The 24,770-nt window shown below is 43.7% G+C and overlaps 1 protein-coding gene and 1 long non-coding RNA gene across 3 annotated transcripts; one reads left to right on the top strand and one right to left on the bottom strand.

Moving 5' to 3' along the window:
• Positions 1–831: 831 nt before the first annotated feature.
• On the bottom strand, positions 832–15,698 carry CDC26 (cell division cycle 26). The gene is made up of 3 exons (XM_033961703.1): positions 15,545–15,698; positions 10,230–10,346; positions 832–1,258 (listed from the first exon to the last, which is right to left on the bottom strand). Exons 2-3 carry the CDS (start codon positions 10,308–10,310, stop codon positions 1,082–1,084), a joined length of 258 nt encoding a protein of 85 aa, XP_033817594.1. The 5' UTR covers positions 10,311–10,346; positions 15,545–15,698; the 3' UTR covers positions 832–1,081.
• LOC117368248 lies at positions 15,550–24,475 on the top strand. 2 transcript variants are annotated; one of them, XR_004540933.1, is made up of 4 exons: positions 15,594–15,654; positions 21,377–21,425; positions 21,679–21,837; positions 22,056–24,475. It is a non-coding gene; the product is annotated as an uncharacterized LOC117368248 (long non-coding RNA). The 2 variants fall into 2 exon arrangements; XR_004540934.1 differs by lacking the exon at positions 21,377–21,425 and having other exon boundaries at positions 15,550–15,654.
• Positions 24,476–24,770: the final 295 nt, after the last annotated feature.

The raw sequence follows: 24,770 nt of genomic DNA, 5'->3' as shown, positions 1-24,770 counted from the left end.
TCTACCAAAATGCAAAATATAAATTGGTGGGCTTCCCAAAGCCCTGCCAGCTGAAGATCTCTTCCTTTAGGAAGGAAGGGGGGATTTGTTCAAAGGTGTTTGGAAGTTGCATAGAAGAAAAACTGTACTCTGGTAATCTTTGTTTTGAATTTTAAAATAAATGGAAAAAAAAGAATAAGTGGAAATAAAGAAGAAAATGGGTAAATAAATGGGGCATAGTGGGGCAGGAGGCCCAGTGGACTTGTGTGCCAAATTAATCCTGTCCTGGAGGCTATTTTTATGTTCTTAAATGACCAAACAATATATATGAGGTGTAACTTAAGTTAAAAATAATAGCATTGCATTTATGCAGCTTAGGCCTATGAGTTTGGGCAATGGGAGATGTTTACTTTTAAAAATTTCCTTGCAAGTGTTGGTCATATGGAATTGTGGGGGAGGAATGTGGGGTTTTATAAGTTGATCTTTATGCAAAATGATACTGCCTCTTTGAGCTATCTATGCTATCTCTCACTGTATATGGACAAGAATAACATCTTGTATGTTTTCAAGCATGGCTTAGGCCACAGGCCACATAGTGTACCATAGTATGTTCTCTTATTTTGTCTCGATGCTTTATTTGGTTGGATTATGGTGCAGTTATCAATAAAAATGTTTCATTATATAAAAATTTCCTTGCAAGTATTTGATTACTTAGGATAATTCATATGTATTTTTGGATCCTACCCATTTAGAAAATTTGTTTCTTCTAGGTGTGGTTACTGCACAGGATAATTGACTTTTTGTGTTGGGTTACATAGGGGTTATAAATAAAATTTTACCCTTCCAAATATGCAATATTTTGGTTAAAGTTTATTTCTAAATAATTTCCAGTTTATAAAGACATAAGAATCTATCAAACAAAAAATGTAAGCTTTAGCAGCTAAAGTTTCATATGGTATCTTGTGAAAGATCCTTTTCTCTGATGCACAGGAGTCTAGAACTGCACATGAAGACTTGAAGCACTTTTGACTGGTACCCTTGGAATGGCAGTTTCTGCACTATTTATTTAGAAAAAAAAAAGCGATTATATGGAACCAAATCTCTAAAACTCAAAGTTTCCAAACTGTGCAGTATGGCTATTGGGCTTTGGCTGAGGTTTGTAGCCGATTCGGTCATGGATCATTTGCTCTCTGCTTTTAGAGTCACTGCTGAGTGCAACTGCACCATCCACGTTGTTGGCTCCTACCAGATCCACCTCCTCATGCTGCTTCTTACGGTTCTACAAGAAAAAGTGCAAGTGGTTAAGGAAAACAAGGGCACTGGGCCAGCATTTGCTCATTTAGAATTGTGCATTTTTCTAGAATAGCATGACATGTACAGTGACTTTAAAATGTTTTTACTTCCCCAACTTGATTTCCCCTATTACTGCCACACTAAATGATTTCTATAGTCTGTAATATGAGACAAAAGAATCCACCCACTTAAAAACGTGCAAGGCCAGCCGAAGGGAGACTGTAGGAGCTGTGCCTAGTCCTGAGCACATGGTAGAACAGTCCTGAGCACACGGCAGAACAGTGAGCGGAGCAGGGAGCAGAGAGTGTGCTAGCAGGAAGGATCTGAGAGAGGAGCAGAGAAGGCAATGCAATGTTTAAATTTTTTTGGTAAATGAATTCCATTAATCCATTCATAGTGTCACAGGCAATTTTTCTATACGATATTACCACAGATGCTTGGATTTGCATTTCTCAAAACTGTGAATTTGTATCAGAAGAGATAACATGCTGCTTCACAGCAAAAATGTTATAAAATATACAAATTTGGGAACCCCCCCCAAAAAAACCCCAACAGCCTCCATTAGAAACATAGAAAGATGACGGCAGAAAAGGGCTACAGCCCATCAAGTCTGCCCACTCTACTGACCCACCCCATTAAGTCTGAGTGCATATGACTTAGTTCCTTAGCTCGACCTTCGTAGGGATCCCACATGGATGTCCCATTTATTCTTAAAGTCGAGCACGCTGGTGGCCTTGATCACCTGCACCGGAAGTTTGTTCCAATGATCCACCACCCTTTCTGTGAAGAAGTACTTCCTGGTGTCACTACTAAATTTCCCTCCTCTAAGTTTAAGCGGGTGCCCCCTTGTGACCGAGGATCCCTTGGGAACGAATATGTCGTCTTCCAGCTCTACACGACCTGTGACGTATTTAAATGTCTCAATCATGTCACCCCTTTCCCTGCGTTCCTCTAGAGTATAGAGCTGCAATTTGCCCAGTCTTTCTTCGTATGAGAGACCCTTGAGTCCGGAGACCATTCTAGTGGCCATCCGCTGGACCGACTCGGCTCGAAGCACATCTTTAAGGTAATGTGGCCTCCAGAATTGCACACAGTATTCCAGATGAGGTCTCACCATGGCTCTGTACAGTGGCATTATGACTTCAGGTTTGCGGCTGACGAAGCTTCTCTTGATACATCCCATCATTTGCTTTGCCTTGGACGAGGCCTTCTCTACTTGTTTGGCAGCCTTCATGTCTGCACTGATGATTACTCCCAAGTCCCGTTCTTCTGAAGTCCTAGCTAGTGCTTCTCCATTCAAGGTGTATGTTCTGCATGGATTTCTGCTGCCGAGATGCATGACCTTACACTTCTTAGCGTTGAAGCCCAGCTGCCATGTCGAGGACCAGTTTTCCAATGTGATCAGATCCTACGTCATATTATCCTTGAGATTGCTTTCACTTACTATGTTACACAGTTTGGTGTCGTCAGTGAACAGTGCTACTTTTCCTACATTGTTCCTTTGCAAATTGATGTACACAGAATCAACCTCTTACCTCTTAAGTGCTAAGTTTATATCTGCACAAGGAACTGTGTGAGGAGAGGCAGGCAGTAAAAATGAAAGTGAAACTTTTCGAGCAGAATGCTCCACAAGTCTTGGTATTTTTGTTAGTATAGCCTGAAGTTTATAATATTATTCTCCAAGTGCCAATAATCAAAACGGGTTTTCAGACGTATCCAGAGACTTTTTAGGGCCTCTGAATCCTACTATGTGCCCAGAGCCGATAGGGGTGTTTTTGAAGGAGTGGTCCGACCTAGACTCGTTTTACGAGGCTGTCTGGACGGAACTTAGACCTGTTTTCAGATCACCTAAGTCACAACGTATAAGTACCCAGAAAGTATCCACTGCAGATAACCACTGCAGACACAAAGTACAGACCCCCCCACACATTCCCCCATACCACGATAAAAATCGGAATAAAAATGTACATACCTGCGTCCAGAACATCAGCACCTGGCATAGGAAAGTCTAGTAGAACTGCACAGAGATTGCTTAGTCTAGGGGGATGGGATAGAGGACCCAGGCCCATAAGCCACTTCAATGGTGGAAAATGTGAGTCCACCAAAACCCCCTCAAACCCTACTCTACTGCCATATAGGTGATACCTGCAGCCATAAAGGCTATTGGGATTGAAGGTATAGTAGGTTTTAGGGGGCTCACCATGACCTATAAGGGAGTTCTAGTTAGATGTTTATGTGGCACACTTTTTGTGAAGTTCACAGCAGTGCCCTATAAAGTGCCCCACTACTCTGTTGCCATGTCTGGGTGGCCAGTCCATCACTTTGCTGACCCCTCCCATGTCCAAAAGGTCTTGTTCTAGGCGTTTGGGACTTGGATAATTTTTTGGATGAGAATGTAGTATAAAGATAGACATACTAGCGGTCTGGATGATCAAATGGCTGGATGTAGAAGTAGATGATTTTTTTTTTTAAAGTTTTGGACGTATTTTCAAGCATGGAATTTGGACACTGCCGACTTTGGGCGACTAGTGCCTTAAGCCCAAAACGGACTTAGACATTTGTTTTGATTATGCCCCTCCATGGAAATACTACAGGATCTAATTAGTCAGAAATTTTGTAAACTGAAAAGTTTTCAACAGTTTTCTAAAATGGTCATAAGAACTAGATCTAAGTAGCAGTGATCAAAGATCTTTATCATAATGAGCTGCTTGGTAAGAAAGTGTGTGCTTATGATATTTCTTACTTTTGCAGACCTTAATTGCCGGAAATATAAAAAAGGAATGTGATTTTCTACTATTCTTCTGTGACATAAGAAAGCTTTCTGCAAGATATAGTGGAGCAGCTCCGAAGGCGACTGTATAACACAGACATCCTAACTTAAAACTAACCCGGGCCTCTACGGGGAACCAATGCAGCTCTTGACAACAAGGTGTCACATGGTCATATTTCCTCAGACCATAGATCAGTCTCACCGCGGTGTTCTGAACTAAGTTCAATCTAGCCAGATTTTTCTTAGTACTCATCAGATAAACAATATTACAATAGTCAAGTATACTCAAAACCAATGACTGAACTAAAATTTTGAAAGCATCTGCTTCAAAATAAGATCTGACGGTATGCAATTTCTACAAAGTGTAGTATCCCTTCTGAATCACTGCTGTAGCCCTTTTCTGCCGTCGTCTTTCTATGTTTCTAACTATTTCTTCAGCGGCCCTCCAAGTACTGTATCTACAAATCCAAAATGTGGCCCTGCAAAGGATTTGAATTTGAGACCGCTGATCTATAGGGATGTGAAAAAATGAAGACAGCAAACATCCCAAATGATATTGAGAACTCAGAGGTGGGAAGGTGATCAACTGCCAACAATGAAAATAAAGTTGAAGATGACTTCCAATTGGCAGAGGGAGAGGCAGATACAGAAGAATTGAAACTATGCTCTCAAATAACTGGTCAAAAACTGGTGGATTTAGAAGGAGCAGATGTCTGAAATTTCTGAGTGCGTTGCTGCTTTTGTTTCTTCTGTTGTGGTCTGGAAGTAGCAGATGGCTGTATCTAGAGAATATAAAACCACTACATAGATATTCATATACTATTACCAGAGACTTCAATATAGCAGGTATACAGAATATCCAGAGAAAAAATCTCAGTGTTCCAAGAGGCAAACTCGGGGAACTTCTATGGCAATTATGAAATTGTCATAGGAAACACATCCTTGGTCTGAAAAACCGTATCTGGCGAAGGACATAAAAAGACTTGAAGCGGTCCAGAGGAAGGCAACGAAAATGGTAGGAGGCTTGTGCAAGAAGACGTATGAGGAGAGACTGGAAACCCTGAATATGTATATCCTAGAGCACAGGTGTCAATCTCGAGGCCCGCCTGACCATTTTATGCAGCCTGCAGTCCAATGCCCCTGGTGTTATCTTGTGGCCAGCTAACCTTCTCACAGCCGCAGTGCACATGAAGCCACGTGCAGTGGCTCCTCACATGTCCCGCGCCTCATCCAGAAGCATTCTCTCTGATGTTGCGATGTCAAAGAGAAGGCTTCTGGTTCAGGTGCAGGACGCGCGAGGAGCTGCTGCAGGCGGCTTCGTGCACACTGCAGCTGTGAGGAGGAGGGAGCAAGCCACAAGATAACACCAGGGGCATCGGATCGTGGGCCGCATAAAACAGCCAGGTGGAAGCTAGCCAGAAGGTTAGATACCTGCCGGAGGGAGGCACAGCATGGAGGGAGAGAGACAACAAAGGTAGGGGGAATTATTTATTTTCAATTTAATGTTTGAATTGTCAATTTTGAGAATTTTAATCTGCTGTCTATATTTTGCACTGTTCAGGAAGAAATGAATTTGTTTATTTTTCTCTGGATGTAGTCTTGAATCTTAGGGTTTCCTTTGCATATATTAGTACTTCTAGTTTTTGGTCCCGTATTTGCATAGGGGTTATCTGTGTTCTGGTAGGAATGAATGTTGAGAAGCATACCATATGCTTTGCATAGTTTAATTTTGTGGCTAACCATTACACTTTTCCCTCCGTTTTCGCGGTTTCCGAATCTGCAGATTCGCTTATTCGTGTTTTTGGGATGTTGACTCTGTCCCCTCAAAATTACATCATCACTAAAGTTCTTTTTCCTTTTACTGTACCGATAAAAAAGTTTATCGCTTACCATTCACTCTGAAAATCACTGCTTCCATGCTTTCTCCCACAAATTTGCTGCTTCCATGCTTCCCAGAAGAAAAACGCTGCTACCCAGCATCCATAGGCTTCTTACCAGCTTGCTTGCCTAATCCAAGCCCAGACATCGCTGCTTGCTGCTCCAAGTTATTTGTGGTTTCAATAATAAAAACAAAGGCTGACAGGGAACTGGGATTCCAAGATGGCCGTGGAACAGACGTGCTGAGAGGTACGCACCTGAACCGCTTCACTCAGTCTTCTTTTTCCTTTTCACTGAGGCTTTTGTGGCCCAGGTTTCACTGATGCTGAAGAGGAAGGGCAGGAGTGCTGCTGGCGCCTCGCGGTGCTCCGGTATGCCGACTCTCAGCAATATCGAGGAGTTGTTGCGATGGATGCAGGGAGCTGCATCATTAACGTCAGAAGTTAGCCTGCTGAGGGCACCTGGACACGGCAAAACCGGAGCTACGTCTCTTGGGCCGGATACTACATTCAGCCCCAACGTGAGAGCTCCACTCCCGCAACCTCAGATTACCAGTTCTCCAAGTTTCCCCTGAGGCGGCAAATTTGACATCGGAGACCGTGGAGACAGAGCTCCCTGTTCAGGGTGTCTCTGCAGGAGAATCTGGGCTGATTCAGCAACAGGAGGTGAAGAAAACCAGCCAGAGCAAAACCAAAAATCTTTTTCTTCTTCTGAGGGTGAGCATTTTTACACTCAGCAAAAGTTTTCAATTTGGGAGAAGCCTGCACAAGTGACCCTGGAGTCCTTATGGGATTTAGTTGTGAATTTTACCAAGACTATTAGCCCCAATTTCCAGTATATTGAAGGTAAATTGATTCAACATACTAAAGAGCTGAAGGGTTTAAGTGATGAACCTTGAAGCTATTATCCTCCGTGCACACAAACCCCAGCCACCGCCCTCCTCCATGCATGCCCCACTCCCCATTGTGCTTACCATTAGCACTGGAAACCTGCTGCCACCATCAATGCTGTATTCTGATCCGGTGTGGGGCTTTGAGAATCTGTGCATGCTCAAGGCTTGCCTATTCCCCCTTTCTCTGAGAATCTCAGATGGGGAGGGAGATGGCAGGTAAAGCTCCACACAATACAGCATTGACGGTGGCAACATGTTTCCAGTGCTATTGGTAAGCGCAATGTCGGGGAGTGGGGTGTGCATGGAGGGGATTTGTGTGCACGGAGAATAGCGGCTTCAAGATTCATCACGGGGGGGGGGCATGTATTCAGTGGGGAGAGCGGGGGAAGGGAATCGTTCTATTGAAGATTACAGGCCTGGTGGTCATCGGGAGTTAAATGGAGGACAGCCATACCATCAGTCGGGTGGTGGCTCAAATATAAGCCAAGAACCTGTATAAGCCTGGTTTGGCGCAATCTATGCAGAAGCATTAGCAGGGCATGACAGAGACCTTTCTAGTCCTGATCAGAGGGTCTTATATACATGCAAACACATTTAAAACTTTGGAAAAGTCAGGATAATACACAAAAGACCAGGAAACCGATATATAGAATAGGAAAATGGGAATTCACTATTTGTGTGAGGTGTTAGGTGGGACAGGATCATATGGAAATCAGGTACCTGTAGGTACCTGTAGGTACCTGTAGGTACCTGTAGGTGTATAAATAATAATACATAGAGGTATTAAACTGCCTTCATGTTTCTTTCTGTCTCTCTCTCTGTGTCTTTGTGCAGTTTCCTGCTTAGAAAAGGCCTGGGTTGCTAGTGTTCTTTGTCTGGATTGTCATGAAACCTCATGGCTTACGTATTAACAAATGGTCCTGACATTCCAATGCCGGGTATAGAAGAAAAAAAAGTATCGAATATGAATGAAAATATGTCGTATGATTTATGAATGTTTGGGGCCCCGAATAGAAATGAATGTATAAGAATGTGTTTGATAATATGTGTGTGAATGTATATTAAACATAGAATTGGTTTTGAAAACATATTTTATATATTTTAAACCTGAAGAAAATCCTGAGAAGTAGCACATATGCAGTTTGACCTATTTGACCTTTAAGCTAGCCTACCATAGAAACTTGTGAAGGGAGGGCTGTTCAGCCCACAAAGCAATTTCCAGTAGGGGAGGATATATGGGTTTTGTGTGTGTCAGTGAAATTTGAAGCTGTCAGCATTACTGAGTTTTGGTCAGAAGGCTGGTTTGATTTAAACTTTTTGAGAATTACAAAGTGTTTACTGGATATGTTATAATGTGTAGTGCATTCAGATGTAAACAAAAATATGAATTTTTCCTATGTTAAAAGAAATTTTCTTTGTTCATACCTAAGGTTGGCCTCTCTGTTGGCTGATTGGTTGACAAGTGTGATGTCATACTAAGCATTACAAAAGTATAAAAGTGAACCTTGTGAGAGCAGTTCCTTGAGATCATATTTGCCAGGAGAGATGTACATTGACATGCCTGGCTTGAAAGATGCTGATGTCAAAGCTAATAAAAAATAACCGATTGGAAAAGATGTGTGCAATTGTCATTATTCCCGGAATGTCACAACATCAGAGAGGCTTCAGACGCAGGCACGAATCTCGCAAGGAGCCGCCACCCGCGGCTTTGAACGAACGAGCCGGCCAGACACGCTGCTGCTCCAGTGGCGTACTAAGGGGGGGGCGGTCCACTGTTCTCCCTAGCGTGCCGAACCTGCTTCCCTTCCCTTCTCACTGCTGCCATCGGGGATCAGGCTGGCACCGTGTTCTTTGATCTCCCTGCTTCTCTTCCCTGCGGGGCCAACCAACTCTCGCGGCCCGACGTCAATTCTGACGTCGAGAGGATGTTCTGGCTAGCCAATCGCTGCATGGCTGCCCGGAACGTCCTTTCCGACGTTAGAATTGACGTCGGGCGGCGAGAGTTGGTCGGCCCGGTGTAGAAGAGAAGCAGGGAGATCTCTGCCTGTTCCCGATAGCGGCAGCGGCAGCAGCCTATTCCGCGGTGGCATGGGGGAGGGCAGGCAGGAAGGAAGGAAGAAAGAAAGAAAGAAGGTTTGGTGGGGTGGGGACAGGGAGCCAGAAAAAAAAGCAAAAAATGGGGCACGGAGGAAGGAAGAAAGAAGGAGGGGGGGACAGGGAACCAGAAACAAAGCAAAAAATGGGGCACAGAATCAGAGAAAGACAGAAAGAGAAAGAAAGAAAAAGTTGGGGGAGGGAATGAGGTCTGGAGGTGAGGAAGCATACAGGAGGCTGAAAGAAGTGAAGAAGTATTGGATGCACAGTCAGAAGAATAAAGTGCAACCAGAGACTGATGAAATTACCAAACAAAGGTAGGAAAATGATTTTATTTTCAATTTAGTGATTGAAATGTGCCAGTTTTGAGAAAGAAAAGATATTGAACTTTAAATGAGTGCTGCAGAAAAAAATAGAGTACTTGGAGGGCCGCAGAAAAAATAGTTACTGTCTTATTAAAGAAATGACAATTTTGCATAAGGTAAAACTCTTTATAGTTTATATATCTTTCCTTTTAACTGTTAAAGGGAAGTTTTATAAACTATAAAGAGTTTTACCTCATGCAAAATTGTCATTTCTTTAATAAGACAGTAACTATTTTTTCTGCGGCCCTCCAAGTACCTACAAATCCAAAATGTGGCCCCGCAAAGGGTTTGAGTTTGAGACCACTGTATTAGAGTATATACGGTATTTATTTATTGAGCACTCCCCATCATTTTCAAAAGTTGGATCCAGTTGGTGCACTGGAAGTTAAGTGACTTTCCAGATGTCCTAAGGAGATGTAGAGGGAATCTAATCCAGTTCTCCTGGTTCTCAGGCTGTTGCACTAAGCATTAGGCTACTTCACCACTCCAGGGTGATAAATGCATGGAGCAGCCTCCCAGTGAAGGAGTGGGAGACAAAGGGTTGGATTTAGTAACGCCTTATTCCCATTTTGTCTTTTGGAAAATATGATGCAAAGGCAGAAACGGAAGTGTAAAAGGCACAAGATAAATATGAAGACATGAACATGATTAGAACTAAAGTAAGATTAGATGGTCCTTATCTGCTACCAATTTCTGTTTGTAGTTTTGAATCATAATGATCCATAAATATGTATCTAATTTTTATAGAAAATCAATTTAAATAACTGATGGCCCTTTAATTCTTTGCTACTGCCTTCTTCATTTCAAAAGGCCACTGGCAAACATTCTGCAATTCAAATCTTGATTAGGAAATCTCTGGCAGCTTTCCAATATAACTTCTGATCTGGGAACAGCAAGCCTGATTTTGCACTGTTAATCAAAATAAGATCAACTCACAATCATTCCCACTTCCTCTTACCTCCAAATCTTTCCTGATGCTCTCAAATTCTTCTATATCATCCAGTTTCAGTTCCAAGCGAGTTGGTTTTCTGCGTAGCATTCCGGTTGATGTTAGGCACAAACAGCAGTTTAAATTCTTTTTAATTTAAAAGAAAGGAGAGATCAATGGGAAAAATACTTCTTTACACTGGAAAAAATATAAAGTTTAACAACAGAATTATATCTCCAAAACCAGCCTATACATCTTATCATAGCACACAGAAAAAATATTACAGGCCAAATTATCTCCATATACAGGGTGGGCCAAAAGTAAGTACTGGAAGATTAGGTTCTTACCTTAGTAATCCTCTTTCTATTAGAACACATAGGATTCTGTATTGAAGCTGTTGTCCTCCTACAGTTGTGAACTTTGCAGAAAAGCGTCAATCAAACCTCTCAACTCCTCCCCTTCATCGTTGGCGAATAGCTCCCTCTTCAGTTAGTACCAAAGCAAATCAAATACCACTGAAACAAACAAACTACATTTCTGTTCTGCTATGTAAATCATGACAAACGAACAATGATTAACAATAATTAACATGAACTTGAACGTAGCCTTATCCAGGAACCAACCTGCTATGTGTAATGAGCACTAAGAATAGCTTAATATCCTTTTTCCCCCATCCAAATGATAGGAAAAGATGAAACCTTCCACCCAATGTGTGGCGGCGGCCAAAAAAGTAAACAGGATGCTAGGAATTATTAAAAAGGGATGGTTAACAAGACTAAGAATGTTATAATGCCCCTGTATCACTCCATGGTGCGACCTCATCTGGAGTAATGCGTTCCATTCTGGTCTCCTTATCCCAAGAAAGATATAGTGGTGCTAGAAACGGTTCAAAGAAGAGCAACCAAAATGATAAAGGGAATGGAACTCCTCTCGTACGAGGAAAGACTAAAATGGTTAGGGCTCTTCAGCTTGGAAAAGAGACAGCTGAGGGGAGATATGATTGAAGTCTACAAAATCCTGAGTGGAGTAGAATGGGTACAAGTGGATTGAATTTTCACTCCGTCAAAAACTTCAAAGACACTCAAAGTTACAGGGAAATACTTTTAAAAAACCAATAAGAGGAAATTTATTTTTCACTCAGAGAATGGTTAAGCTCTGGAACGCATTGCCAAAGGTTGTGGTAAGAGTAGATAGCGTAGCTGGTTTTAAAAAAGATTTGGACAAGTTCCTGGAGGAAAAGTCCATAGTCTGCTATTGACAAATACAGGGGGAAACCACTGCTTGCCCTGGATTGGTAGTATGGAATATTGCTACTCCTTGGATTTTGGCCAGGTACTAGTGACTTGGATTGGCCACCGAGAGAATGGGCTACTGGACTTGATGGACCATTGGTCTGACCCAGTAAGGTTATTCTTATGTTCTTATATTCTAAGACCTGTGACAGACACCATCAATATATGAGGCAGTAACAAAGAGAATCAGGCACAGAGCGGGTCATACAAAATCCTATGTCTTCTAACAGAAAGATTATCAAAGTAAGAATCTAATTTTCCATTCTGTTGCAAAAACAGGATTCTGTAATAAAGCCAACATACCAAAGCAGTGCCAGACGTCTAGGGAGGGACAGATGAGCCTGCCCACAGCACCAAAGACTCAAAAACGGCATCCTCTCGGACCACCACATCCACACTTTAGAATCTCGTAAAGGTATGGAGAGTAGACTAAATAGCTGCTCTACAGATTTTAAATCAGGTGGAATAGCCCGGTATGCCGCCCAAGAAGCAGCAACACTTCTAGTCAAATGTGTTGAAATAGAGATGTGGCAGTTTTCTTCAGGCAATATATGAAGAGGAATTTGTCATGCAAATCCATCTGGCAATCGAAGTCTTGGAAGTTGGCTTGCCTCGTCATGATTGGCTAGATCAGCATACAAAGATGGTTGAAGAGCATAAAAAGATGGTTGAAGAGATGGAAATCATTGGTCCTCTCCAGGTAGTGGAGACTATTTTTCACACATCTATCCTGTTTGGCTGAACTCATAGGGTGAAATGCGGGCAAACAAATCTCCTGACTGAGGTGAATAGCTAAGACCACCTTTAGCAGGAAGGAAGGTACCATTTGTAGAGAAACACAGACTCTGTAAGCCTGAGGAAAGGTTCCCTGCAGGATAAAATCTGAAATTCCAAGATTCATCTTGCTGATACTATGGCAACCAGAAATACCATCTTGATCATAAGGTCCAAAAGGGGTGCATCTTGCAGAGGCTCGTATGGAGCATGAAATAAGCTCTTAAGAACGACATTAAGATCCCATGATGGGAAAGGCCAATGCAAAGGGGGATGCAATCTGAACGCCCCTCCCCCCTCAAGAACCATGAGACGTCTAAATGGGATGCTAATGATTGCTTATCTCTTTGAACCCAAAAGCACAAGAGGCTTGCTACCTGTACCTTGAGTGATGTGGCCGCTAGACCTTTTTCTAGTCTGGCTTGCAAAAATGTCAGGATCACTGAAACTGGGGCCTCAGAAGTCTCTACCCCTTAATGCACCATAGCTGGAAAGTCTTCCAGGTTTTAGCATAAGCTGCAAATGTTGAAGGCTTCTTAGCTCTAAGAAGAGTCGCAACGACTACTTCCGAATAACCTTTACAAGTTAGGGCTCTGTGCTCAAGAGCCATGCTGTAAGACCAAAGTGTTCTGGATTCTCCATGTGAACTGGACCCTGGATGAACCAGCAGCTTGAGACACCTATCTCTTTGTAGATTCTCCAGATATGAATACCAAGGCTGGTGAGGCCAATCCGGGGCCACCAATATCACCAGACCCTGGTGGCTTGCGACTCTGCAGATCACTTGGGCTACCAAGGCCTCCAGTAGGAACACACTTTCTGTGGGCCAGGACTGAATCAAGGCGTCTAGCCCTGCACTTCTGTTCTGCCTACCTGTACCCTACAACAGGCCAGTGCAAAACTTTAAACAACCTGCCGATTTCCATTAATAGAATAATACACACCAACTTCTACTGAAACTACATATAGGGGCTTCTCGGCAGTGAGAAATAAGAAAATACCATTTTATTGGACTAATCCATTTTTCAATTAGCTTTCAGAGGCCAAATCTTTCTTCAAGACAGTACAGCAGGGGTGCCCACACTTTTTTGGCTTGCAAGCTACTTTTTAAAATGACCAAGTCAAAATGATCTAACTACAATAAAATTTTTAAAAACACAAAGCACACTGTACGCAGAGAAAATGTTAATTATCATTTGTATTCGGGGTTTTTCTCAGAAGTCAAGGCTAAGGCTAACTATCAATGGGACAGTCCCGTTTTCGGACCGACTGTCCCGTTGTCCCGACCCACCGTTTCGGGACACCGAAATATCCCATTTTCAAGCGGTGTGCGGGGACACTGGGATGGGTGATCGCTTTCCCTCCCTGCCGTGCCGATTCAAAGCCCAGTCCGCTGCCGCTGCTTCTTGACGACGCCAATTTTGACGTCGGAAAGGACGTTCTGGGCCAGCCAATCGCTGCATGGTTGGGCCAGAACATCCTCTCCGATGTCAAAATTGACATCGGGGAAGGGAGGAGGAGGAAGAAGGTTTGTGTTCCTACCACATTAGGGAAGCAGAGATAAAGTAGACAACCATCGCGGCCCAAAACAGAGTGCCTGGGGCAGATGCTCTCCTTGCTCCCCAATTTAGTTTAGCAAATTAGTTTGGACCGCTGCCTCCCCCCCGGATCTGTTGTTGTTTGCTCCCCCCTAACGCCAGCCTTAGGCACCTGCCTCCGGGGCCTACCCTTTAATCTGGCCCTGGACGCGATCCGCTCTTATCCACAACCTGTGAGGACCAACTTCTGCCCAGAATTCCTTCCATATTCAGCTTCAACCTAAGTCAGAATTTTTTTTTTTTTTTTGGGGGGGGGGGGGGAATCTTGGATCCATTGTTTGCTTGAATATAATCTGTTTGTAGATGTGGAACGACTGAAGAAAGGAATTTTTTGTTTTCGTGGCAACAGTAGGGAAATCTACTAGATCAGCGGTTCCAGGCCAATCGGGTTTTCAGGATAGCCCTAATGAATATGCATGAAGCAAATTTGCATGCCTGTCACTTCCATTATATGCAAATCTCTCTCATGCATATTCATTAGGGCTATCCTGAAAACCCGATTGGCCTGGTGGTCCTCCAGGACAGGGTTGGGAACCACTGTACTAGATGACAAAGTAATTTTGAGGTGTCGGGGCAGGGGGATGCAGATTTGATGGCTTAAAAAAACAAAGTCCACCTTCTTGTCAATGCTGAGTCAATCATTCATGCATAAGATGACCATACATCCCGTTTTCAACAGGACAGTCCCATTTTCAGACCGACTGTCCCACTGTCCCAACCCACATAAGGATATAGGAAGGAGGTACTGAGGGCACTAAGGATATAGGATGGGACACTAAGGACATAGGAAAGAGACACTGGGGGCACTAAAGACAAAGGAAGGAGCCACTGGGGGCACTAAGGACAAAGGAAGGAGCCACTGGGGGCACTAAGGAAATGGGAAGGAGGCCTTTATGAATTAATAAGATATTATGTGTACATGAAAAATGAATGGAAGAAATTGGGGGCAGGGCTAGGGCGGGATTGGAAGCAGGACCGACAATTAATAGATGTTCCCTTTTGATGCATAGCACAGTTTCCCAGAAGAAGTGGTGGAAACACGAGACTTTGTCTTAACTTCAAAAAAGTGGGGATAGGCTCATGGGATCTCAGAGAGGAAGAGATAATGGTTATAGTGGATGGGCAGACTGGATGGGTCACTTGGACTTTATCTGCCATCATATTTCCATACAGAGGCCCAGCGCTGCTGCCTTCAGTTGTAAGAAGGTTTATGGCCCCTTCTAGCATGGGTGCCCATGCAAGTGCCTTGTTTCAATCCCACTAATGCCAGCACTGCTAATTGGACAAAATACTTTTGAATATTAAATCATGCTATATATCTACGGTATATAATGCTGCATGTATAAAGTATTTTCCAAAAGTTATTTACTTAGATAAATGGGGTAGTTGAAAACACCCACTGCAAGTAAAGTAATATATTGATGATTCTTTGTGTTTATTTGGCTATCGAGATCTATTGCTTTGCTTTAACTGTTGCTGGTCTTTATTGCCCCTCAGAAGAGGCCTTGGTTAACTGCTCACTGGCCCTAAAAGCAACCCCTACTATCCCCCCACAATTAATGGCTGTTTCCTAAAAGACTTCCATTTTTCTGATCTAAACGCATTTTTAAAATAATGGATACGCATCTTAATTAAGCTAAAACCCGGATCCTTCCTAAACTCCACTATCTGCATTACTCACACGACAAAGAACCAGCTGTGATCCAGACGCCTTTTAGCTTCCTTTCGGTGGTGACCTCTTTCCTTTACACCGGAAGTAATTGCGGTTGCGTGGTGCTAGCCGGAGTGGAGGTAAGAAGCTGGAAGTTTAGGTGAACGGGAATTATGGCGATTTGTTTGTTCCCGGGGCATATTCTGGTGAAGGGAGCAATTTCTTTTCTTGTTATATAGTGTGAAGAACTCGGCGATCTATGGAGTCCCGGTTTTGCCTAGTCTGTTTTCGGGCCGGTCTAATGTCTTTTTTTTTTTTTTACGTGAGCTGTTGACGTTTGATTACTGCCATTTACATTTATTATGAAAAGAAACTTGATTTCAAAGCCAACCACAATAAAAAAGCGGGTATTGAACATCGTACTTTTGCTTTAAAAAACAGCACTACATAATGGCTAAAGATGTAAGAATCAAAGTTCTAGCCTTCTTTTTTTTTTTTTTAGAAAGAGTAACAAATAGAACCTGAATTTTATGCCGTCATTGGCTTCACAAACTACGCATCCACTGTCGGAATAAACTTAAGGACCTCTTTTACTAAGGCCGATACGCGGGCTGGCGCGTAAATACTCAGAGGAGTGCACGGGTTTCGGAGCTTTCGTCGCACAGACTGGGCTGCGCAGCTTAGTAAAAGGGGAGGGGGTAAATCTTCAAAAAGGTCTATGACAAAACTGGTCATTGTAACTATAATGATATATCAGTATCTGTAAAATGTCTTCCCCAACTCTTTATATTTATATTAATTTGCCCATTACAAATACACAAAGGCTGTCAGCAGTGCAACAGGACATCTCATACCTGACATCGATGGACGAATGCCTTTCAGCCATGCTTAACCGTGACCATTTATTTTTTTCATCAAAACTGGACCTCTGTTAATTTTCAGTCCCGCCCCCAATTTCTTCCATTCATTTTTCATGTATACATAATATCTTATGAATTCATAATGGTAACCATAAAAAAATTTTTAAAACCCACAAAACACACTATACGCAGAGAAAATGTTAATTATCATTTATATTTGGGGGAGGGGGAGTTTCAAAGATGTCAAGGCAGATGACTTTAAAATATGCAATGTCACCTCAGTAACTATAGAAAAATAGACAAATATAGTGCAAAATATAGACAGCAGATATAAATGCTTAAAACGGACACATTTTGATCACTAAATTGAAAATAAAATCATTTTCCCTACCTTTGTTGTCTGATGATTTCATGAGTCTGACTGTGCATCCAAGATTTATTTATTTCTTTAGCCCCATCCCCTTTGGGTCCAGGTCTCTCTTTCTTTCTCCAGCCCCATCACCTTTGGGTCCAGGTCTCTCTCTTTTCCTTCTGTTACCCTCCCCAGATCTAGTGTCAGTTCTTGGTCTCCCTCTCTCTCCCTCCTCTGTTATGATCTTGTTTCTCTCTGCTCTTCCTCAGGGTCTCTTCCCCTCTGTCTGTACCTCGCATAGTCCTGCATCTGCCTTCTGTCTTTCCCCTTTAGTCCAGGACTTTCTCTCTCTAGTCTTTCTTCTGCTTACAACCCCCCTCCCCATTTCTCTGCCTCTTTCTCTCCTTCCTTCCTCCTTCCTATGACCCCCTCACTGCCTTCCAGCTTTTTTCCCACCCCCGAAGCCAGCCTGCCTACCTACCTCCCTGTCGCACTAAAGCCAGTCTGCCTCCCTCCTTCCAGCGCTGAAGCCTGGCCTACCACTGATTCACACCCCCCCGGCCCGGCCCCCGCTGCTGCTTCCTGCCCGCCGATGCTGCAAATGAAGAAAAGTCCAGGCGCCGGCCCACAAGCCTTCCCAACGTCAATTCTGATGTCGGAGAGGAAGTCCCCTGGAACTTTGGGAAGAAAGTTTGTGGGCCGGCGCCTGGACCTTCCTTTTCTTTAGTTGCAGCGGGCGGTAGCAGCGGTGGACCGGGGGTGGGGTGAGGGTGGGGGTGAATCAGCGGTAGGCCAGGCTTCAGCACTGGAGGGAAGGAGGCTGGCTTTGGCGCTGCAGGGAGGGAGGGAGGGAGGGAAAGCAATCGCCTGTCCCGTTGTCCCCACGCACAGCTTCGAGACTCTATCTTTGAAAACAGGACATTTTGGCATCCTGAAGCTGTGCATGGGGACAATGGGACATGGGATCTAAAAACGGGATGGTCCCGTTCAAAATGGTCCAAGGTTGCTGGCACAAAATTTACAACATACATGAGGTGCCCAAACTTATCTTGATCTCCAATTTTGAAGCTAAAATAGTTAATGGGCTTTCCTTATGAGTACAGTCATATTTCTCTTCTGAGACATAATTGTATAAACCACAGATGTAACAGAAGACGTCGGGGTGGTTCGCATACTTTCTTGACATGATTATACTAACAAAACAAAAATGTTTCAAAAGCAACAACTTGATAACTAAGAAGCAAAAAAATCTTGATACAAAATCGACAATTTAATCTCAACTGTGCTGATGAAGTTTGAAAATTGCTGATGATGCAATAGGCCTACAGAGAACTGCATATTCCAGCTCCGCCTCCTACCCATAATAATTTAATTATATAGCACATTATCACATCATTAAAATTAATACTTTAGCTAAAAAATCTAATTTGAGGCAAACTGTTTTAATATTTCAGAGATTGTTATAACATTTACTCCAAGCATTAGAAAAATATAGCTAAAATGTTAATTTTTTGCATTATAATGCTCTAACCCAGTGGTCTTAAACTTGTGGCCCGAGGGACACATGTGGTTCGCCAGGTACAATTTTGAGGCCCTCGGTATGTTTATCATAGTCACAAAAGTAAAATAAAACAGTTTCTTGATCATATGTCTCTTTAGCTATAAATTACAATATTATTATTATTATTATTAAGACTTAGCCAAAAAGAAAGATTTATAAACTATAAAGAGTTTTGCCTCATGCAAAATTGTCATGTCTTTAATAAGACATTAACTATTTTTTTCTGAGGCCCTCCAAGTACCTGCAATTCCAAAATGTGGCCCTGCACAGGGTTTGAGTTTCAGTCTCAGCAGGTATGGTAAGCTGTGCCAGTCTTCCCTGAAAATGGTTAGTGTAGGCCTGTTGGAAGTTGTTTAGTGGTCTTCTTGTCCCCGTTTGGTGCCGGATTGAGCTTGGGGAGACCCTTTCAGGGGTCCATCCAACCTCAGAGGGGGGGGTCACACTCAACGGCTCATGAGTTGAGTTTCTCCCCCCCATTTCCTCCACCTCCCCCAAATTTTTCTAGAGGTGCCTCAGCTGTAAGCCTTGCCACCAATACCGGCAAGGCATATGGCATAGAGAGCCAGTGGAGTCTGTTCTGCCAGGAAAAAAAAATCCTGAGACAGTGCCAGTCTGAAGGGAGCCTTCAGTTCATTTTTATTGCTAGCCGGAACTTTTTCCCTTAGCTATGTCGCGTATTGTGCAATGAGCACTTTTAAAGGGAAAAATTGCTCATTGTGCTCCAGATGCAAAGTCGATGCGGCTGGCCTGCGCTTGTGGTGTACTGGCCACTGCGAAGGGGAATGAATCCTTGTCGGATTTGGGTGCCGGCGTCCAGGGATCCCCTTCAAGAGTTCCTTGCACACCCAACAGCGGTCAGCAGGGAAACCCAGGCTTCCCTTGCCGCCCACACAGGGATTCCCCCAGCCACTGACAATCAGGAAAATAAGGTTTCTCGTACCACCAATGCTGCTGGGGACTCCCTTACTAATGCTGCCAGCTTGCCTGCTTTAGCGGCTTAGACGGTTCAGGCTTGTTAGCCACTACAGGCCTCGGGGGAATGTTTTTTGGTGAGCTTAGCTCTGATTTTGGCGGGAAGTGCCTCCATTTTGTCTGCTGCCTCGGGTGACCTTCCCCCCTGTATTGGAGAGACAGGGGCAGGTTTCTGCTGGGTCCTCTGCTATGGCAGTAAGTCCCATTTGGCCGGCCACCATGGGGTTTTTCCCCTGATTTTGTTTTCGCCTTGTGTAAGGCTTATCTTTAGGGGGCCGGGGGTCCTGCTTCCAGTCTTGGGGGGGAGGGGGGTTTCCCTCTGCTTCCACTCCGGTTCGGCCCTCCCCACAATGCCAGTTTTTTCCTAGTCTCCTCCTCTCTCGTCCAAGCGGCTGAGGGTCTCTTGGGACGATGATTTTTTTCTATGGGGAGCAGTTTTCTCTTGCTATCCTAGACCCTTTGGGAGACCTCCAGGATCCTCTCAAAGGGATGGATGCCGCTGGTGGCGTTTTTTCGGTTCCGTCAGCTGGCGAGGATGCGTTGGTGGTGTGCATCTTTCAGCGGGAAGAGCTCCAGGAGCTTATTGTTCAGGTCTCCTGCGTTGCATTTTAAGGAAGACGCGAAGGAGCCTCCATGTGTGGTGGACCCTCTGCTTTAGGGGATCCGCTCAGCATCCCGCTCTATTCCTGTGCATCAGGATATTCGTGATATTGTGCTTGCGCAGCAGAGGCGCCCTTTTGTTTTGCGTGCTCTATGGCTTGCCTGTATCCCATCCCAGAGGGGATAGGGATACTTTGAAGTCGCCGGTGGTGGATGCGGTGGTCTCTGCCATCACGAAGCAGCATACGGTGCCTGTTGAGGATGGTACTCAGTTGCGAACCTTTTACAAGGGGTCGGACGAGATCACAACAGATCAGTGGGTCCTAGAGGTGATTTGGGATGGTTATACTCTGAGGTTTTCCCACTCCTTGCCAGATCACTTTATCACTTCTCCTTGGCAGGCGGCATAGAAGAAACGGGCCTCTCGCCAGATGCTAGATTGCTAGATCTCAAAGCAGTAGTGCCCGTGCATTCGCAGGTATTCGATTTACTTCATGGTGCCCAAGAAAGAGGGGACTTTTTGGCCCATCTTGGATCTGAAGGGGGTCAACAGGGCTCTGCGAGTTCTGTCTTTTCATATGGAGACCCTGAAATTGTCATTCTGGTGGTTCAACCGGGGGAATTTTTCTCCTCTCTCGAACTTTTCAATTTTTATCAATACTTTTAAAATTTTTTACCCTCCTTTTGTACTTTCCTTTCATGTGTCCTTTACTATGCTTATTGTAGTTCTCCCTACTTCCCTTATGTATCAGTACGTCATGTTCGTGTGTGTCTGTTATTAATAATTAAGACCCTGTTTTTAATTGTAAATCGCTTTGAATTAATGATATTGCGATACATCAAAATTTTAATAAAACTTGAAACTTGATTTGACAGAGGCCTACTTGCATGTTCCGAATCGCACCTCTTATCAGCTGTTTATTTGCTTTGCGATCTTGGGATGGCACTATCGATTTTGTGTGCTTCGTTTTGGTCTGGCCATAGCTTTAGGGACCTTCACCAAGGTTATTGTCATGGTGGTGGCCTTCCACAAGGAAGGCAGTCTGGTTCACCCCTATCTGGACGACTGGATGATCCAGACAAAGTCTTTTCAGGAGAGTTCCCAGTTACGGCTTGGGTTGTGGAGTTCCTGCAGTCACTGGGATGGGTAGTCAACCTGTCCAAGAGCTGGTTGGCTCTGTCTCAGTGCCTGGAGTACTTTAGAGTTCTTTTTGACACCAATTAAATTCGACACATAAGGTGAGGGGGAGGGAGGGAAATGGCAGGAAACGGCGATCGGGCGGGAGGGGGCTCCTGAACCGTGCAATTTGTGACCGCATGTCGTGTTCCTTTCACTGTGGAGACAAGACCATTTACCGCTCCATGGGGCGGTGAATGGCCTTGTCCCCATCCCCATGGCAACTACTATTTTCTCACTCCCTGTTTCGGTGGGGTAACCACAGGTATCAGCCACCGTGTCATTCTCTAGTTCTTACCTTTGCTAATCTTCTTTCTTGTAAATCCTCACTTTATTCCAGGAACCCACTCTATACTTGCTGAATTATTGAATCTGCCTTACAAGTACTGGTAAGCTGGATTTCTGTTTTCTGACCAGCCTTTTTAAGAATGCCACTTAATTTAGGGGGGTCCCTAGTTCAGGCATCCCTTCTGACAGTGCAGGCTGTGTCTACTTTTAGCACTATTTTGTCGTTCAAGTTTTCAATGTTTTATAACCTGTTATTTCGTATTGCATAAGATGCTGTATTTGTTTATATGAGCAGAATTGCTTTGCTTGCCAGGGAGATCCCTGTTCCCCTCTCTCTCTTGTTCTCCTCTACAGATGCTCCTGGCTGTTTTAAGACTGAATGTATGCTCAGTGATGAGGGAGGGGGTAAAAACTTCAAATGTTTTGAGACTTCCTTCAGATCCCTGGCAGGAGGAAGGAAATAACCCACTGGTCCCAGAATAAAGTGAGGATTTACAAGAAAGATTAGCAAAGGTAAGGATCTAATCTTTCGTTGTTGCTTATTCCCAGGGATAAGTATTGGTTTTCCCCCAGATCTACCTTAATAACAAATCTCTTTTAAAACCAACTGCATTGACTGCTTTTTGGTAATCATCTGCCAAGACACTACAAATAAGTAACTAATGGCACAAATAGAACTAATTTAAAAATTGCTTATCCATGTTATGTATCTTTTTTTCCCCCCTTTATAGAGCTACCAATATTAACTTCTTGCTAACTGGTGCATATGATAACACTGCAAATGTCTGGACTCATCCTGACTGGGCCCCACTGAAAACACTGGCTGGCCATGAAGGCAAAGTCATGGGACTAGACATTTCACTGGATGGAGAACTGATAGCCACATGCTCATACGACAGGGCCTTCAAACTTTGGATGGTGGAATAGGTGGCATGTGTGGTACCCTGGACTGTATGAGTTAAATTCCTTGTTTTGCATGTTCTCAAATTAATACATTGTGCATTGTCTTCTCTATTAGTTTTATGTAGCTCAAACTGGTCTACAAAAACAACATAGCAGCATGCTGCTCCAATGTAATTCTTACCTTTCCTAGAATGCAAGACTGCCAGACAGCTGAAAACATTGGGTGATAATTCTTGTCTATGCTGTGCTTTAACTGTTCATTTCAGTGACCGAGAGGATTTGAACTGGGAACCAAGAACATATACCATATATACTCGAATATAACCCATGATTTTTGGGTCAAAAAATTGGCCCAAAAATGGGGGTCCCGGTTTATATTCAGGCCAGCACCCCCTCCCAGAATTATTGCAGGCTGCTGCCAGGCTCTGCAACTTGTCCTTCCTCCCTGTCCCTCTACCTCCTCTGCCGATCCCTGGTGATTCAGAGGTGCAGCGGGCAGGAGCGAGCTTTTCGCACTCCTGCCCCACTGCTAACCCAATCAGTGGTGGCTGCTGCGAGATCCAGTTTCTTTTGCTGTTGAGCGAGAATTCGCGGGAGCCAGACAAGAAGCCGCTCAGCGTTGAGCAGGAGCACCAAAATGTGCTTCTCGTTGCCCCTCAACCACAGAAGAAACCGGATCTCACAGCAGCTACTAATGACCAGGTTAGCAACGGGGCAGGAGCGCGGAAAGCTTGCTCCTGCCCGCTGCACCTTTGGACTACCAGGGATCGGCAGAGGAGGTAGAAGGAGAGGCCAGGGAGAGGGGATAGGGTGCAGAACATGGGAGGGAAGGGGTCTGGATGCTTGAATATTAAGTGGGTGCTTGAATATTAAGCCACTCCCTCCTACCAACGGAGGCCCCCTCCCCCTCCAGGCCCTCGTGCTCCGTACCTTAAAGTTAGAAGCAGGAGGTACTGAAAACACCTCCTGCACAGGGCACTTGAATATTAAGCTGCCCAACTTATATTTGAGTCAACCATTTTTCCTCCTTTTTGGGGGGAAAATGGGGGTCTCGACTTATATTCGAGTATATACAGTAAACAACTAGAAGGGGCTTATTTACAGAGTATGACTATATGCTGTTTGTGTATGCTATACTTGTCATACATTAACAGGATATAAAAGAGATTGCTATTATACTTATGTGTTCTCTTTCCACAGACATTTGTCCTGGGAGTACAAAATATATTGTGGACCAGTATGGCTTGTTTTTGTGGGGTTTTTTTTGCTTTTAGACATTAAGATCTTTGTTTATTTTTAGAGTATCAAAATCCTGTGCATGAAAGCAAAAGCTTCTTCCCTTATCTTATAATTGAATTGTTAGTACTAAGAAGAAAACATCTCCATTCTCAGAAAATTTCAACAGCTTCCCATACTGCTATTAGTTGCTTTCCTTCTAGGTCAGATGTTGTAGGGTCCCTACTTTGTTACTTCTTCTAAACAATGCCTTTTATAATAAAGAAAAAATACCAGTTTTAATCCACTGTTAAGTAAATTGCAATGAAATACATTTGCATACTAAACCAGAAAGCTAAATCTATGCTACACTAGCAATTCATGCAATTTATATTGGAGTGTGAGAGCAATGTTTGTTAGTGTGTGTAATCTTCTTTTGCATATGCTAAAGTTTAGAAGTCATGAGTAGAAAAGCATTAAAGGAGGAATTCATCAAGCAACGTTAGGACTTAAACACATATTAAGGGAAGGTAATGTTAACTACTAAGAAGTCCATTTTATATCTACTAGCTGCTTAGCATTTACTGCAAAATCTGTAAAGACACCTAAAGTTAGGCACCTAACTTAGGGCAGGATTCACTAAAGTAAGCTATCGAGCTAAACCTGTTTTCACAGGTTTAGCAGTGATCGCTGACCCGATTCACAAAACAGCCCACCGTGTGTTTTTCCCTTCAATCGTTCATTTTCCAATCTGGCCATGCAAAATAGCCAAGTGATTAATTCACTTACATTGCTTGGATATTTAGCATCAGGTTTTACCAATCCTAAAACCCGATTGCTCACCGACAGATCTCACGGACCTCACGGATCTAAAACCGCAAGTCCTTAAAAATCCGAGGTCCGTACATTGATAAGTCTACCTTCGCTTTCCCTTCAGCTCAGCTGAGGCCCCCGGCTCCCTCGCGGACCTCACGGATCTGAACTGCACGTCACATCCTTAAAAATCTGAGGTCCACGTCACTTTTGAGGTCCATGCCACTTTTAGTCTCTGGCTCTGACAGAGCTCTTTGACAATTTAACTCTGACGGATCCTAATGCTTTTCCCTCCCTATGCTAGGATCCGTCAGAGTTAAATTGTCATAGAGCTCTGTCAGAGCCAGAGACTAAAAGTGGCACGGACCTCAAAAGTGATGCGGACCTCAGATTTTTAAGGACATGTGGTTTTAGATCTGCAAGGTCCGTGAGGTCCGCGTTTTACCCCTTCCCAGGATATATTAACTAAAACATTCAGCGATTGTTCAACAGTAAATCATCGTTGTAGCAATGAG

This window comes from Geotrypetes seraphini, chromosome 10, assembly GCF_902459505.1.
Source record: "Geotrypetes seraphini chromosome 10, aGeoSer1.1, whole genome shotgun sequence".
In the NCBI taxonomy this organism is placed as follows: domain Eukaryota; kingdom Metazoa; phylum Chordata; class Amphibia; order Gymnophiona; family Dermophiidae; genus Geotrypetes; species Geotrypetes seraphini.
The sequence above is the reverse complement of the archived record's forward strand: the minus strand, read 5'-3'. Positions and strand labels throughout refer to the sequence as shown.